This window comes from Lutzomyia longipalpis, chromosome 2, assembly GCF_024334085.1.
Source record: "Lutzomyia longipalpis isolate SR_M1_2022 chromosome 2, ASM2433408v1".
In the NCBI taxonomy this organism is placed as follows: Eukaryota; Metazoa; Arthropoda; class Insecta; order Diptera; family Psychodidae; genus Lutzomyia; species Lutzomyia longipalpis.
The window spans coordinates 36,796,570-36,814,959 of record NC_074708.1 but is presented as its reverse complement, the minus strand read 5'-3'; the positions used below and the strand labels follow the sequence as shown (position 1 = coordinate 36,814,959).

The 18,390-nt window shown below is 32.6% G+C and overlaps 1 protein-coding gene across 1 annotated transcript; it reads left to right on the top strand.

The window, feature by feature from the left end:
• Positions 1-5,131: 5,131 nt before the first annotated feature.
• On the top strand, positions 5,132-18,287 carry LOC129790566 (uncharacterized). The gene is made up of 3 exons (XM_055828127.1): positions 5,132-5,653; positions 9,917-10,230; positions 17,047-18,287. The coding sequence occupies exons 1-3, from the start codon at positions 5,589-5,591 to the stop codon at positions 17,733-17,735; spliced, it is 1,068 nt and encodes a 355-aa protein (XP_055684102.1). The 5' UTR covers positions 5,132-5,588; the 3' UTR covers positions 17,736-18,287.
• Positions 18,288-18,390: the final 103 nt, after the last annotated feature.

Here is an 18,390-nt window from a genome sequence, read left to right as displayed (position 1 = left end):
CACTCTCTAATAAAAAAATAAATCCGGGATAGTTCTTTATTGCAATGTATTCCATTTAACTCAGATGTGTCCTGGAAATTTTTAAAAATTTTCAAAATATATTCTTTTTCAAAGTCTGACTACTAAGTTGTCCAGAAGCGTTAATTGTCAAGAAAAAATTCTAAAATTTTACAACAAAATATTCAAAAGCTTTTAAAAGTAAAGAATCGAATTCATTTGATTTTAATAATTATAAAAAAAAAACTTTTTAAGCCATTTTAATGCACACAAGAATGATAAAGTAAAATCTGGCCAATAAGGGTTAAAAAAAATTAAATTATTAAGAAAAATGTTTCAAGAATTAATTGAGTTAACAAAAGAATTCTTAGCAATTCTTCTACGGGGATTATGAGCTAATTTCTTTAACCCTTGGAGGATCTGGTATTTCTAATCTCAAACTTAGAATTTGAAGTAACTGAACTTACTTACTCAATAAATATGGAAGTTAACAAAATAAAGATTTCATTTTTTGACGAATTAAAAAAAATAAATTGACCACAGTGGCCAGAAAAATCCTCCAGGGTTAATAAAAAATCATGAAATCTGTCAGAATCTTTTTTCTTTGCCCTTTGAACTTAAGTTCTTAGGATAAGAAAATGCCCTTCAATCGTATTTTCTAAAATTCTTAAATTCTAAGGTTTCATTCTTAACGTTTCTATAGACCAACATACTTAAATAAAAATAAAAATTCTTCATGAAATTCTAACTTATGAGTCACACTCTTGAGAATTCTCAATTTTAGAGATAAAAAAAAAGAAATTAATTTTTTCACCGGAAAATCTCATCATTCAGGTGTGTAAAAATAATTTATTTTATCTCCTCAGTGTGTTGTTTGAGAAATCGCTACCAACTTGGTTGATTTGTGCTCCCCATCTTGTTCATTTAATTCCAAGAGTCAATACAATTGTGCAGATAACAGAAGCGTTGCGATAAAATGTTTTTCATGACACCAATTAAATAAAATATTGATCACACCTCCTTTTATCACTTGAGCGACACTCATTGCGTTTTTGCAGCACAACATTCTCCTCAACTTTAAACACGTAAAAATTGTACATATAACACATGCCAGTGGCTATTTTATTGGCACATTTTGCACCTTAAAATTCCTTGCACTTGAAACTATTTAATTTCTTTACGCGAGTACACTCTCTTTCGCGCGTCTGACGTGGGTCTCGTGAATTCTTATGTGTTGATTGATTTACTTTAGTTGCTGTGTGAAAGCAAATTTATGTTCTTTTCTATACATATTAATTCGCATATTTAATGTCGCACCAACTCTGATTAATTATGCTAAAGAGAATGTACCTCCAACTACGCAATGCGTCTATATCACGCAAAATAATTGCTTTGAGAGATTGTTTTTTATTATAAATTTATTTAATAAAATGCATTTGGACCAGAGTTGGTAACTCCCAGGTGTTGATTGTGTTCTCGATTGATAAAGCCCGGTTCTTTTGCAATTTTCTCTCACCATCTGGAGGTTTTTCTTTGAAAGGAAAATTAAAAAAAAAAAAGCTTAAAAATGCGCACGAGTATAACGACTTTATTTCGAACTTGACATTGAGTTTAACAAGAAATTAGTTAAACACATTAATTTTGTTGAGCCATGACCAAAAGGAATGTTCTGCTGGATTTTTTTTACATATTTATTTTTACATAAAACCACAAATAGCTGCCAGAGTTGTAACAAATTATTAGAAAAATAAACAAAATATTTTAAATTATTTACTAAACCGCAGCTATACTAACTTGTGTATGGAAAATGTGGCAGAAAATTTATTAAAATTCTTGAAAAATTCCAAATGATAAAATTCTCACAACTATAAAATTCTTTCTAGAATTCCTTGGAATTATTTTATTTTAGTTAATGAAAAATTCCAAAACAATTTTTTAATGAATCTTATTAAATTTTTCTTTAAATATTTACCGAATTACCGCAAAAAAACGATAAAGATGAAGAATAACTTTTTCTAACTCTTTAGAATTTATTCTTAATGTAAAACTTGTGCTTCTCTTTAAACACAAAATGGCTGAAAATAACCTTGGGGTTTTGTAATCTTCTGATCACATAATTAATCATTTCCATATCTTTTTATTATTCTATTTTTAAGTCAGATTAAAATATTTGGCTAAATTCAACTGCTTTAATCGTTAAAAGATTTCAAATTATGTTTAGATAATTTTTAATTTACTTAGGGGAGAACGGCCTAATTCCGACTTATGTTCGATTTTGACCGTTAAGAATATTCTGTAATATGGTTGATACCCCGACCGGACTTCAAGCAAAGCGATTATTCGCTGTTTTCCTTTCCATTTTACTTCTAGGTGGAGCAAAATTGCGTTCTTATCGCCATATTAGGTACATTTTCAATTAAATCTTCAATCTGTAGCCCTCGCAACTCTAATCCCAAACGTTTAGTAGATCAAAACCTCGCTCATTAGACAATCAGAAATTGCTTAATGGTCGCGATGAAAAATCGCTCGCGTGCAGCTTTTGCCTGTTTTTTTTTCTTCGCCCAACACTACTTCTTCAAACAGAGAATTCAGTGTCAAATCGCTTGACATAATTCCCCACCATATTTAATTTGCCTTTTTTGCGGTGGATTATGCAAAAATAAAAGAGATTTATCAATTCTTTTAGCACACAAAAACACACCTGATTAGTCAGCGGGGCCTGGGGTAAACCACTTGAGAGAATACTAATTCTGGACGCCATTGAGATGGTGCATTGCGCTTCCCGCGTTGCTTTTGGCTGCGCTTTGATTTCCTGTATCCGGATTCAACGTATGTGGTGGACAATGTCAATTACATCGAAATGAGCTGCTGTGGAAGCTCTATTCAAATGATTTGTTTTTTCTTTAATTCTTTATTTAGTATGAGAGAACAAACCACAATAAATACACAAATTGAAGCCCTTGACCTTGTTATAGCGCGAGCACGCTTAAAATGCGCGATAAATGCACCTTTAGGCAGTTCTCACCGGAATAACTAATGAGCCTAATGAGCCTTTCTGGTTTTCAAAATGCCGCTCAAACAGCTTTTCTGCCTCGCAATATTTACTCAATTGATTTATTTGGTAAATTCTAATACTATTCTAAATAGTATAAGAATCTGTTGACATCGCGCGTGGCGGGAAAACACCGAGATTTACCCAAACGATCGTAGAAAAAACTTCAAGAATCTCTTGACGTAGATTTAGCATGAAATTCACTAAAAATCAACGTGAAAAAATAGCAAAAATGCCAAACATTCAATACACGCTTCGAAACCGCAGAAAAAAAAGAAGTGAGATAATAAAGTCAAATTTCCCGCAAAATATTTGCATATCCCATTTTTTCACCTCCTCCTCCTATTTAATATGATTAATTTGCAAACAAAAAAAGACCCATTGCTTTTGTCTCTGCTGGTTTGCGCGCAATCCTATATAATATTTAATTGCCAAAGCAAATGCCTTTTCTTCGTGGGAATTCCCCCATAACGAGATAATTTCATTGGAATGCGAATAGTGACAAAAAAAAGTGAATTTGCATGCTATTCACACGGGCTTATGGCTTTTGAGGCTTTTGAGTATTGGTGAGATTGAAAATTAAGTTTATTTCCAGCAGAAAACCGGCAAAAAGAAGATTTATCCACTTGCCAAAAAGAATGTTTGTTTTAGAACTTTGAAAGAATGTTTAATTTTCTTTCATTTGATTCATTTGATCACTAAAATAAACAAAAATTAGCTCCTAAATCGCAGTTTTTTCAATGAAAATCATGAAAATGAAAGAAAAAACAAAATGGCGGCTAATACGTACGCTTCCTTGTGTTTTGGCGGTTGCAGCACATCAGTGAAGCGACATCATCGGCAGCAGTATGCGAAAATAGGCCATAAGAACAGCAAACGAGCACAAAATCACTACAAGTGTATGAAATTACTTTATGGGCATTTCATTAATTTCTTGTAACCAACAAAACACCAACTGTTATGTCAACACCGGCAGCCCAGACATTTTTTTCACACATTAATCTGCGAAAATCCCACACAGTGCTGCTGCAGAAAAAAAATTCACTTGGAAAGTGCTTTATTGCTCAGATTAACCGAAAATCACGATTGTTTTTGTACTTTATTTTGCATCTCCCCGCATTTTTGGGGACATTTTTTTACACGAAAATCTCATGAAATTGTCTCTCGCTAGAAGCCCTTGTTTGCCTCTTTGGCAGGCGGCAAAAAACCACCAATAACCTTGAACTTGCACTGACAATGAGTTTACATTTGACCATGGTAGAGGAACAAAATCAAATTATATTTGACTGGCGAGCTTTCAATTGAAATATTTTAATTCAATTTCACAGTGAAATCCTCTTCGTAACAGTTGAGTGAACATGCGAACGTTGCTGTAATGGAAAAATTTAAATTCAAAAATAAGTTTTATGTTTCATGCTCGTTTTATTTCTTCAAAAACATGAAATTCTTCGTCACAAATTAACACACTCAGGAAAATATTTTTTACGCATGGTATAATAAAATAGTTAGTGCTGTAGAAAAAGTTTACCCGGTTGGTTCATCGTCTACTTATATTTAGTTCTCTTTCGTTCAAAAAAGAACTGACTTGGAAAGTTTATTTTACACAAGGTGTAATAAATAGTTAGTGCTCTAGAAAAAGTTTACCTGGTTAGTTTAATGTCTACAAACTTTTCTCTTTCGTTCTAAAGAAATCTAACTTGGTAGGTTTATTTTACGCATTTTTTTCCTACGTTACTATTTTTTTTACATCTTGCATATAAAAGGTTTCAAAGTTAACCAGCCGGGTAATTTTTTACATAATTGTTTATCTTACATGCTGACAATAATTTGTAATTTTTATCTATATAATTTGCATTAATTAATCGTATTGAATACAACAAATTAGTAAAACATTTAATTGATTTTTAATTATTATTAAATTATTCCTTGTTATTTTTTAACATAATTAGAATTAAAAATAAATTCAAATTGATTTTCTATTGAATTTCAAAGTATTTGTAGGAAGAAGTACGCAACTGTAGAAAAATCACCAGCAAATAATTTTCACGTACTTGCCAGCCAGGCGATTGTCGAGTGAACATCGCGGACAAGTCCAACAGCACTCCAATAGTCTGTCAACGGGCATTCGCTGTGGGGGTCGACGACGGAGCTATACATACATTTTTTGTGAAGAGTTGTTTTTTTCGCACAGTGCAAAATTGCGTCTTACGTTGTTTACAAGGAGAAAAACTGCCTGAGAATTTTCCTCACAATCTCCTGGGATACGCACGAAAAGCTAGGCAGGAATTGCAACTGGTGTTAAAGTGCAGGAAGTGCAGAAAGTTTGTGCGAAGATTTTTTGGAGGCTCGTTCTGAGTGCAAAAAAAACTGTGGTCAAGGATTATCTCTGAAAAGTTCAAAAGTTCACAATAAACAAACAAACAAGAATCGTGTGGGAATGCGTCAGTAGCCCCCAGCAGCTGTGAGGGCCACAACTTCCGGGACTTATGAGAGATTTTTGCAAAAGGTGCTGAAGACAAGTGCAAGAAAAGAAGAGACAATGCTGTCAAAGCAAGTGATGATACATATCGGGGCCGGGTGCTTGTCCACGGGCTTCATGTCATGGTGAGTCTTGCAAAGGGGGGCCCCTCCGCTAGAGACAGGGGCATTTACGCACCAATTTGATGGCGTATTTGTTGAAAGAAAATCTGTTGTGTGCTAGAGCGCTCGCGCAGGGAGCGTGGGCGTCGTGAGTAAAGCATGTGGAGAGATTTTGGCCTTCTATTTGCATCCCCACACCCCCACAATGCTCCCTACTAAACACACAGGGAACAAAGAAAGCCTCCCCCGCGTCATGGCTTTCTGCCCCATCAAAACATTGCTTTCATCCCCGCACTGAAATTGAATGGAATCTTAATGAGAGTCTTGTGTCCCACAAGAAATCCATCACCACGGAAGCTCTCTTGGCTCCAGCAGTGTCTCAAGGCTATTTGGCTGGGGAAAAGTAGCTGAACAAGTTTAGAGACATACATACATAGTTTGTGTGGTAATTATGTGGTCTCATTTCTTGCTCTAAGCAACAATTAAGCAAAAGTGCAAAGAAACCACACTGCTGCTTATCGGGACAGCTGGTGGAGCTTCCTGGATGCCAGGACGCTTTAAAATGGGAAGTTTTGAGGTCATAAACCTTGGGGGTGGTTTGCTTGTCTGAAGGACGGCTCTCTGTTTGTCTCTCCTATCGATTTGCTCTCCTAGAATCAATAATTCCCACAGGAAAAAATGAGAAACAGTTCATGGAAGAAAAATTAGGCGCGAGCTTTTCTTTCTAATAATTTCTCTTAAATTAAAGAATATCCAAAATTAATAAGAAAATCAATTGAATTTTTTTTTAGGATTAGGAAAAGTAAGAGTTAAATCTTTGATTAAATCGCAGAAAAATGCTTAAATCTCCCTAAGAGTTTCCCAATAGATTGCGCCTCTGTTTACTTTGAAAAATCGATGACGCTTTGCATCTTCATCAGGGCCCTTTTTATAAAAGAAAAAAAAGTATTTTATTTAATACAAAATAATCCTTTTCATTGAGAAGTTAAACAAAGAATAACAAATTATTAATAATAATTTAATGACGCTGTAAAATGGGAAAATTTGTACAATTTTAGATGAAAATTTCGCGCAAAAGTTCACACACTCCTGTGTATGAGGCTTTTCCGCAGCTGTTGTTCAATCATGCGATGACTTTCATCTTTTTTGAGTGAAAATTTTGCGTTTTAAATAAATACAAAATTCATAATGGGAATGTTTTTTGTGTGTGTAGCAAAATTTGGTCAACAATTTCTCACTCTTCAGCACTGATCATAAACAACTTTTGTGTGACAGAGAAAGAGCGGAAGAAATTGGGAAGAAATGCGCCACACTTCTGGTGCTGAGTAAATTCTCAAAACTTTTTGCAAAAAAAAAAATGTATTAGTTATGTCGCAATTTTTAGAAATAAAATTTTTAAAAATTATTTTCTAGTCTTTTTAAAGAAACATTGTGACACAAATAGATCCAAAATAGAAAAGAAAAATTCCTTTCGCAGCTGATGATTACTTTCTTTCTTGCGATGGAGCTATTTTGGGGTTGGGTGGCAAGAGGCGCCCAATTTCGTCTCTCGCATGATGTTTTGGGTGCTACGACGAAGACTCCACCACACAACGTTGCATCACGTGAAAGAGAAAATGAAAAGAAATTCTTAGCATGAGATACAAATAAATTTCTGCTCACCCGCAGATCGTACAAAATGCAAAATTGTCTCTTCGAAGGCGGATGAAACATACTTTTTTTTTGGCTTTAAAATCTCGGATTTTTCATTAAAGAGACGCTCTTTTTACACGACGTTGTCTCCTGTTCAACCAGACGACGACAAGAGTTCGTCTTTTTCTTGATTCAGAGACCCAAATTGAGTTTATTCAACTGACCAAAGAAAAAATTCAGCGACGGAATATTAAAGGCAATTTTTTTTTATATCTCGTCTCGATTTTTCTCCTCATTTGTTATTCACACACAGATACTCAATCAATTGAGGGTAAACCCGAAAAAAAAAGAAGAGTGTGGTGATAAAGCAAAATGCCAAAGACTTATCATTGCAGATGGTGTGAGAAGTGGGCTGGTGGAGTTATGTGTAAACACAAAAGATAATTTTGTGATTTAGAAAAAATTCTTATCATTTATTTTGAATTCTTCTTCCAAACACTCCCCTTTTGCGGCTAATTTGGTGGGAAATTTTTCTATAATATCAATTACTTCCTGAAATAATTTTAATTTATTTTTTTTGTGTTAAACGAGGCGATAAAAAATGTAAGACCTTCATTAAATTGTTGGTTTTCCGCAAAAGTTTTTGGTGTGGTTTGTACGTCCCGAAATTTAATGAATCTTTAATCGGATTGGGCTTAAACTTTGGTATTAAAACGTTAAAAATTGTGGACAGATTTCGAAGTTTTAGTTATGTTTTAACTGACCTCAAAACCTTTCCAATTAAGCTTTCTTTCTCGGGGATTTTTTTTTTCATTCAAGTGACATTTAATCTTTAACTAAAAATACAGATAAATAGAAAAAAATAATCGCATAGAATACAAATAATTTACATAAGAGAAAAAATAATTTAAAAAAAAAACAACATTGTTTAGCATATTTCTATCTGTTTTCCGTGAATGAAGAACGCGACGTTCACTGATATGAAACAAGTCTCTCAATCTTGTGCATTGTAATTAAATTAGTTGATATATAGAGAACTATGTATGCCTATTAGCATACATATGCTCCTCATACTATAGGCAAGCAGCACTCATAGCAATTTGCGGTGACTGGAGTGAGTTTTTTTCTTTTTCTTTCACAAAATCATTCACGCAATTTATGCAAACTAGCCACAAACACATAAATGCTAAAAGGGTATTGAGGTCTCTCTTTATCACACTTTCACTGGCAGTTCATCGATTTACGATAAATTTAAATATACAATGTGACCTTGAAATACTGCCGAAAGAAGGCAACAGTCGAAGGCTATCGTCCCACGGGGTTTTTTTATGCTGTGAAACTAATTTTCTATTTTCGAGAGACTTTTTTTTTAAATGCCAAATATGCAACCAATAGAGCGCCACACTATGTTGACCAGATGGAGTGGAATTGATCTGCCATAAATGGAGAGCAAGAGCTTCTACTTTTGGTTTGTTTTCTTCTTTTCTGTAATCGTACATATTGCAGCAATAGATTCAAAGGCATTCATTCACCTGAACAAGTGCTGTGGTTCTATTTATAGATTTAACAATTTATTTTTTTAAAAAGATTTCAAAAACTGTAAAAAGAAATAAATTCAATAATATTTACTGAGAAAAACCACGCCCCCATTGCATGTTATATTGTGGTTTTGGTGCATTAAGCATAAGCTTCAATGCTTCACGTAATAAACTTTTAAATGATTTTAAATCTGAACAATTCTCTAATGCTTTTATCCAAGTTTTATGATTGTTATCAATTTCTTGCCTATAATGAAATAACATTGAAACATTCGTTATATTTTCCCAAAATTTCAATTAATTTTATAATTTTTACAAAACAAAAATTCAATTAATTAGCAGAGAAAAAGGAAAAATGACGTTGTCTTCAAAGCTTTGAACTCTTGTGCGTAAATTTAAAGCGTTTTCAATTGAAACAAAAATCAAAAAAGTACATTAAATGTTTCACATTTAGGTTAGAATATGACCCAATAAACCCCAAAGGGTTAATGCACTTTAAGGACCTTTCTCTGTAATAAAGAATTTTGACCATTTTTGCACAAATTCAGCACATTCCCTTGTTTTAAAGTAAAGCCTAATTTATAATAAATGCAAGAGAATATTATGTTTCATGTTTAACCGTTTCGCGTATTTTGGGTCATACGCTGACCCAAACGTGAAACATTTTATTTTCACAATTATTTATGAATTTAACGGTTTTTTGAAGTTAAAAATGCATAAAATTCATACAAAAGAAGCCAAAGAGACTGAGAAAAGTCCTTTGAAAGCATCTAGACAGTAAATATCGTGATAAAAAGAGCTCATGTTTCAATGTTTCAATGTTTCACGTGGACGCGAAATCAACGTATGACTCGATGGCTCTCTAAGGGTTAAAATGAAGTATCATAAGGCGTAACTTTTGCATTTTTGACCTGATTTTTACAGTTTAAAAATAGAAAGTTTAATTCTGTTCGTAACTGTTGCTTCTTTTACCTTCCATCAGGTTTTTTTTTATTTTGAATTTTTGAGTTAAGGCACGAGCGCCTAAATATGAATACACTCCTTTTTCCCCTAAGATTTTTTTCTTTCAATTTTCAAACAAATCTTTAATGGGAAAAACTTTCAAATTCCTTTTCAGGCTCCAATTTCGCCCCCTTGGGATACTCTTTATCGTCATATTCGGTATTTGGTTGTACAAATGGCGCTGTCCAGGTGTCCGTCTAGTCTCTTCCACACCAATAATGGATAAATTGGATAGTAGCTACAAGAATTTCGTGAAATTACGACAGGAGAAACCCGGGATTTTCTGCACAATTGTTAGCTTCTTCTTGGTGCTTCTTGCCCTCCTGGGGCATATTGTCTCAGGCACATGGATTGTGTTAATTGGTCTGATGATGGCTGCACTCATTTCGACGCGCCACAAACTCGACATCATCCATGAGAGGGCAAAAGGTAAGAGAAAGACAAAAATCTATTTTTAAATAATAATACTCAACTTGGGTATGACCCCCCATCAATCGTTCAAATTGTTTCACTGCTGAAATTAACATAAACTAACTACCATACAAAATGGACTTACATCATTATTAAACAGAGGGAAAGAGTGAGAGAGAAAGAGAACTTTTTGCATACTTAACACGAGTTCAAGACTACGTGTACGGAGTGTTTGAATAATGAAAATGTTTACTTGAAAATTTAAAATCAACCACAAATTGACAAAGAAAAATATCAAGTGCTGGATTCTCTTTTATTTTCTGTTAATCGTAATAAAAAAAATTGCATTAATTATATAATTTTATTGTGGGAAATTGCAATCGCTCATTTGTCTGAGAAAGAGCGAAATCTTTATTAGAGATCTTTTACTAATTTCTTCAGCTGTTATAACAACAAAATCTTTAATGGCAGAAATTTCATCAATCTCTCAAAATTTTGTTTCGTTTCTTGCTTCATTTTATAAGAAGAAAAGGTCATCATTCGCAAAAACAATCAATGAATTTTATTAGTAATTTTCTGTGTTTTGTATTTTATATTTTCTTGCTTTGCAAAGTCATTTTCATGTGAGAGAGAGCAAAGAAATGCGTATATGAGTGTGTTTATTCATGGAGAAAATACTCTTAATTCACTTTCTTATCAAAAAGAGTGAAATATGAAACGAAAAGTGAGGAAGAAGCAGTTAATCTCGCTACTTTTAGACTTCTTTGTAGTAAACATTCTGATTATTATTGTGGGAGGAAGAAAAGTTCTTGGCCTCTGACACTAAACAGTTTTTATTTTATAATTAACTTGCAGAATGTTTTGAGGTTGAATAAGAAGTCAATAAAGATTGAAATGGAGGCGCCGGGTTGTTAGTTGAACTCTTTTATTTTTCTTGCGAAAAAAAATTACAAATTATTTGCTCTAACACGAACTAAAATCGTATGAATCTTAGAGCAAATAATTTCTAATTTTTTTTCGCAAGAAAAATAAAAGAGTTCAACTAACAACCGAGCGCTTCCATTTCAATCTTTATTGACATCTTATTCAACCTCAAAACATTCTGCAAGTTATATTCGGCTTAATTCAGCGTCCAAGAAACCTTTGAAATCTTTGAATTTTGTACTGAAATTTCAAGATTTCAAACGAATTTCAAAAGTTTCTTGGACGCTGAATTAAGCCGAATAACTTGCAGAATGTTTTGAGGTTGAATAAGATGTCAATAAAGATTGAAATGGAAGCGCTGGGTTGAGTTGAACTCTTTTATTTTTCTTAAAAATTAGAAATTATTTGCTCTAACAAGAACTTCTTGATATGAAATAAAAGATTCAATTTTAGCCTAATTTTCAAGGAATTTATTCACTGTTGTATGAACAAATTCATCATTAAAAATGGAAAGTATCTTTGGCTATTTCTTATACAAAAAGAATTTCTAATACTTCTTTAAACGTCTACAAGATTAATGAAATTTTAATTACATAATAAATTCATTGCCTTAAATAAAAAATTAACAACTAAGCTAGGCTCAAAACTTTTGATCTCAAAGTTAGAAGCAGAAAATTATCACTAAAAATTCCTTCATCCATAAAGTCGTGACTTGTGGAAATTTGATTCCTTTTTTGCTCAATCTCTGTGTGCTAACTACCTTCGGAGGGGGGCACAGGACACGGCGGGTGAAGAAGAGCCAGCACAGCACCGTTCTGGTGTTGGCAACTCATAAAATATGTGTGCCAGTGTCAGTTGGAAGTGTCATTGAGCTACTCACAGAGCGATGATATAATAAAATTAACAGTCGATTGATTTATTACATAAAGTAAATAAATGTGAGGCATTGCGATAATCCCCCCGTGATGTGTTTGTTGTACAACTAAATGGGGCTCGTCTGGGTGCTGTGTTGTGTGCTGTGTGTGCTGCTGCTGCATCTGTAGCCGGATCTCTGCGAGAGAAGTTTTAATGCCTGAATTATTTTCTAAACTGCTGTGTGGTGGTTGGGGGGGAGCAACAGATGTGTGGCCAGATAGATAGATTGTCTCACCTTCCTGCTCCTGACCTTCGTGGATGATTCGCGATTCTTTTTAGCAAACAAATGTCTCGTCATTTGACCAATTCAAAGAGAGAAAATCATGCACATTACTTTAAAAAGAAAACTATATGTCGCACTTTGTCTTGTAGAGTTTGATATAAATATCAATTAGTCAACGTATTTTAATGATCCCCCCTCTTTGAAGCACTTTGAAGAACAAAGAATGATGAGATTGCGCGCGTATCAATTGTGTTGACCTGATGAATCACAAATTAAGGTGATAAATTTTGGCATTTTTGAGTAATTGGAACAAACGCACACACATACGCCTCCAAATTAATTTCTTTCTTTCAAAAGAAACGTATTTTAGCTTCTTTTATCAAGTAAAATTTCAATGCGCACATTTCTCCATCCTTGAACCATTTTTATTCGCAAAACATTCCTCATTATTTTTCATTTTAATAAATTAAATAGATTTTATTACAATAAAGCGAGTTTTCTGAATTTTTTTCTTTGCGAAGAAAATCAATTTTAATACTTTCAATGAAAAAGATTGATTGCACTTTATCAGTGCTGCGGAAGAACATCACGATGGGTAAATAAACTTTTGAGTTATCATCATATAAATACACATATGGGGAGTTTTGTAGTACATAGATTTGCTTACGTCGTCAATCACCTGACAATCATGCGACTGAAATTGACACAATAAAATAAATAAACCAGAGATATTTACAAGAAAAAAAAACTTATTTATTATTATTTTGCTTGTACGAAGCTTTTTTTTAATTAATTAGAATTTGACTTTTAAATAAACTAAAGAAATTAATTAACATTCTTGTTTTATCAGAAGTTAAGGAAATGAGCAATTTTCATTTGATTTTTTGCATAAAGAACATTTAGAAAGAAATCTATTAACCTACTCTTCAAGGACGTTTTAATAAAGGAGCTTATCCGTTTTTTTTATTAAAAAAAACCGTTAATGAAGAAAATAATCATAATACGCATTATTTAGTAGAGAGTTATAAAATAATTAAAAATCATTAAAGAAATTTTCCATTCGCCACTAAAATCAACTCGAAGGAGTTAGCAAAGTTTTTTTTTTACTGAAAATGTAAAATATGACGTCACTGTCGTGTTTTTGTTTCTTAAAATTTATGGAAGCATAATACTCTATTAAAAAAAATCAACAAAGTATTTGCATGAATGCTTCATCAATGTTTCATGCATTTAAAGAGACAAAAAAGGACAAAAGTGACGTCATTCTTTGCATTTTTAGACAAATTTTTATCGGCTATTCTCAACTGATATCAGTAGAAAATGGAAAGATTGCTTGGTGATTTCTTATTCTTTTTTAAACTTTAGATAAAGAATAAGCATGTCCCGATTATTCTCTCGAATAAGGAACTTTCCCATACGAGAGTCGGTAAACTCCTTTGAATACTAAACTGTTTATAAAAAAAGAAATATTTATTATTCGCCTTATCAAACAATTTAATTATTCTGGTTAATTGTTGGCAAAAGAAGTTCAAAAGAAAATCTCTTAAAAAAATAAAATTTATTTTGTTTTTTTTACTTCGAAAAATTTGCACCATTTTTAATCACAAAGATCCAGAATTTATGTTTATTTGATACTTTTTCTTTTCAACAACATATCCGCAAAATAAATTAAACAGATTCTTGATGAATTTCCCACAAATAGAACTTTATTCTTTTGTACAACAAAGGATGCAATAAAAATGTTTAATTTCACATAAAATGTTTATTTATTTAATGTGTTTTTAAAGGGAAACTTTTTTTGTTGAGATTTTCTCGATTTTCTTTTATTTTTCGAGCGAATTAAAATAAAGAATCTTTATAAGGAAAAAAAATCTCATTTATTGCTCCAATTGCGGGAGAGATGACAAAATATTCTTTAAGAAAAATATTCTTTGTAATGTAATATTCTATTATTAAAGTCTCTCTTGGCAATTCCAATAAAGTTGACCCACATTCCCTGAGCGTTTGTCCCCTCCTCATACTTCTCTTCTTCTTTGACGAATATAAAATTCACTTGGAAATGATTCACGGCGAGTTTATAAACTAAATGTGTGTGTTATTTTTATTCACATTTAATGCTAATTTTATTATTTACTTAAACTACGCTTTAAATGCAATAAAAAACGACGAAGTTCTCATCAAAACAACATATGTAGCTTATAGATAAGACGCGCGTCTCTCGTTCGCATTTCAATGCAATTTTCTGATAAACAAGCAAAAAATGTGCAAAAAGATTGCAACAAAATCCTTCTAATTTAAGCCTTTAAAATCTTATTTTTCTGCATAGTCTGTGTGGCATTGAATTGACCACATATACCAGGAGAAGCTGAAGCTTTTTTTGGAGCATTTAATGGTTTCATTTGCAGAGTTATGTTCCCTTCTCTTTCACTGTGCTTTATATTTATTTTCTAATTGAACGGAAAATGGGATCAAGTTCAATTTGAATGCATTTAACACATAAGAAATGTGTGTAGGAGCAATAATAATGTCTCCCACACTCCTCCAATTATTATGATCTACATCAACACAACATACAACAGGCCAATAATAATAAAGAATGTTTTCTTCTTTATAATTTTCTCGTAAGACGTGCGTTTATTGTTGTTTTGAAGATTAAGTTTTTTTCTCTCTCTCTCTCATTTTTCTTAGTCATTTTGTGTGTGAATAAACAACTTTTGCCAATCACCTGATTCACAAAAGTTCTAAAACATTGTATCATTTTGAGTACACGCGCACGCCCACAAGATTTCGTACGACAAGTAATTAATTTCCGAATTCTTTGCAACTGAGTAAATTGATAAAGAAAATTTTATTTTCTAGTGCGCCATTGAAACTTTTATCAATGGTATTAGAAATGTTAAAAAAAAAACAATAATGCGTTCAATGTTTTTTTTTTTTTTTCATTTATAGGAGAGGAAAAATGGGAAATTTTTTTTGAATACTTTCTCTTTAATTACTACATATTTAATTTATTTAAAATTGGTTTAGGTTTATTTAAAAGATTTATTGATTTATTCTGATTGATTTTTTTGGTGTTGAAATTTTTAAAGAAAATAGCCTATATCGTGAAGTAAAAGAATCTTATATTCATGATAGAGAAGGTCCCTAAAAGTTGTAACCAATTTTCGTTTTTGAATTGATTTAGGGTTTTGTCAGAGTTCAAAAAAGTTTAATCATTCCCCGGAAAAGCACTTCTGAAGATCAGAAAATCGTGTCTTTAGAAAGTAGCCTAGATTTCTGAAAACTACATTCAAAAGTTCTCTAAAACGGGCAGATTTTTCAAAATTGGTTAAACGGTTCGATTTATTCTTGTTATTCACTTGTAAACTTTAAATAAGAAAATTAGCCTGGAATTTATGATCTAAAAAGGAATTTATGAATTCCTTAAATAAAATTTAGAAAACTAAATTTATTTCCCTAATTTAAATCCTTTAATTAAATTTAGGAATATATGATTTAACTAAACGTTTATTTAGATCAAAATCGGGTTTTATCTGATCATAATGAAAAGGTCTTCTTATCAGAAAAAAACTGTATGTAAAAAAAAATCAATGAAATTCTAAGGGGTGTTTAACTGACGAATATTTTGATTATTATGGAGAATCAATAGAATATTTACGAAGATCTAAATATTTTAGTTCAACATAAACTTCCATTGAAAAAAGCTAAATAACACAAAACCAAATAAAAAATCAAAGCCCTTTTCGGCTTGAATTTATTACTTTTTTAAGGCTTCAAAAGAACGTTTTTTTTTAAATCTTTTTGAGATTAAAGACTACCTTTTTAGGGCTGAAAACCAAATAATACTTTTAGGTTTTAATTTCCTACGTTTTGGGTTGAATTTACTACTTTTCGGCTTGAATTTACTACCTTTCGTCTCTTATCGGCTTGAATTTACAACTTTTTGTCCTTTCTAGGTACGAATTAAATATTTTATAAAGCTTTTGATGCAAATCTCTGCCCTTTTAGGTCAGAAAAAAAAGTATTTTTCTGCTTGAATTTAGTCTTTTTCAGGCTTGAATTTAGCATATTTTGGATTGAATTTACTACTCGGCTTAATTTTAGTCCTTTAAATGATTGAATTAAATATTTTTCCTGTTCCTTAATCTGAGCCACTATGAAGCTAAAAAAAACAATATTTTCATTTCTTTGGCAAATCATCTGAATATTAATGAATAATCCGAATATTTCCAAAGATACGAATAAATTCATTCAGTTAAACACCCCTTGTGAAATTCTCTCTCTTTCTCTTTCAACATCCTTCTGTGGTAAAATAAAACTTTCAATATCTCGAAAGCTGTGAAAGCTTTTTCCATTTTTTTCTTAATTTTTCTTAATTTTTAATGATTTATCCACAAGTCAAGAAAAAAAGAAATGTGAAAATTCAAAGATTTTTTTTTCTCGATTTTATTCACTAAAAAAAAGTTGTCTATTCATTGTATTAATTTACTCGTTCTTGAGACAATTTATTAACTCTTTCCATGTACATCTAATACATTAAATTGACAATCTATTCTACTCATAAAACAATCATTTAATCATACAGAAATACAAAAAAAAACTTTATGGTTCAGCGAATCAAAAAAGTAATGTGACTTTGCAATTTTTCCTCGAGTTGACGAAGATTTTAAATTTGCATGTTTGAAGCTTTTAAAAAAAATGGGGAGTGCACGATTAATGTGAAGTGTCTCTCTTTCTTTTCATTTCTTGTTGTTGTTGGCTGGTGTGTGAAGGTGAAGAAACAACATGGTCATCCCAGACAACGGATCACGATGTGGACGACTTCCTGCCAGAGGTGAATGAGGGTAATCTGTTTGTGCTGCAGAAAGCGGGTGAAGAGGCTGTGATAACCACCCCCGTGGGTACAACGGAATCCCACACAAGTAGTCACAGTGAGGATCCCGATTCCCTTCCGGTGGATCTCCTTCTGCCCGAAGGAAGCTTCCCGGATGTGGGGGCGGTGAATGAGGATGAGGAATCGGATCTCAATGATGATGAACTTGAGCGCGATGTGGCTGTGCCGAGTGGGGGGGAGTTTACCTTCAAAACGGGTCACTTCAATAGGGACACATCGTCCTCCTCGGATGACGACAGCATGGCCAGGGGGTTGAGTTTCCACGACTACAGTCTCGTGGATGCAGCCGTGACGGAAGAAGTGGCAGCACCCAAGTACCCCAATAGAAGCACAGAAAGTAAAAGCAATTTGCCATTTGGGATTAATGAAGCGTGGAATGTTGTTGGGAATCTCCTGAAGACATCCACGGCGAATCCCACCACCACCGCAAATCCATCCACCAGCACAGTAGATCATCAAAATACACGGAAATCTTCCCACACGAAAAGTACCCAAAGATCCCCAGATTCCTCGGATGAGAGTGAATTTGAGACTTTTACACCCGATGAACTTAATTCAGCTTCTTAGTCGGCAAATTAAGGATTTTATTTTCATGCAAAAGGAAAACCTTTTGCTGGAAAAAAAAGAACTCAAAAGGAAAAAAAAATTCAAACTCTTTTATCCACGAAGCCCTTTTGCGTGTCCTCCCGTCACCACCCCCCTTGAAATTACCACGAAAGAAGTTTAAAAAAAAAGTGAAATCAAAGTATATATTATAATATAATGTAGAGCAATTTATTTTCTTTATTTTATTTGTTTTTTTTTGTTGGTTCTCAGAAGAGCTTTAATAATTTTATTTTGTAATTTGATGAATGTGAAGAAATCTTCCGTGAAAAATTCTCTATTTTTCCTTCATTTTTTTTTTGGGTTCTCACATCTTAAAATGAAAAACTCCCTCACCTTTTACCAAAATCCTAAAAAAAAGAAACTTTTATGAAGTGACAGAGGGCGAGTTTAATAAAAAAAATAATATATAAAAAATCTTCTAGTTTGGTATAAAAATCGTCTTTTTTGTAGAAACTGTAAAATATTTATTCTGTGTACAAGAAAAGAATAAAAAAAAATATCAGAAAGAACAAATTTGTAGAAGAATTTGAGCTGAGTCGGTGCCTGCATGAGCATTTTCTTTAACCCTTTCAGGTCCACGCGATCAATCTAGTGAGCTGATTGAACTAAAAATAAG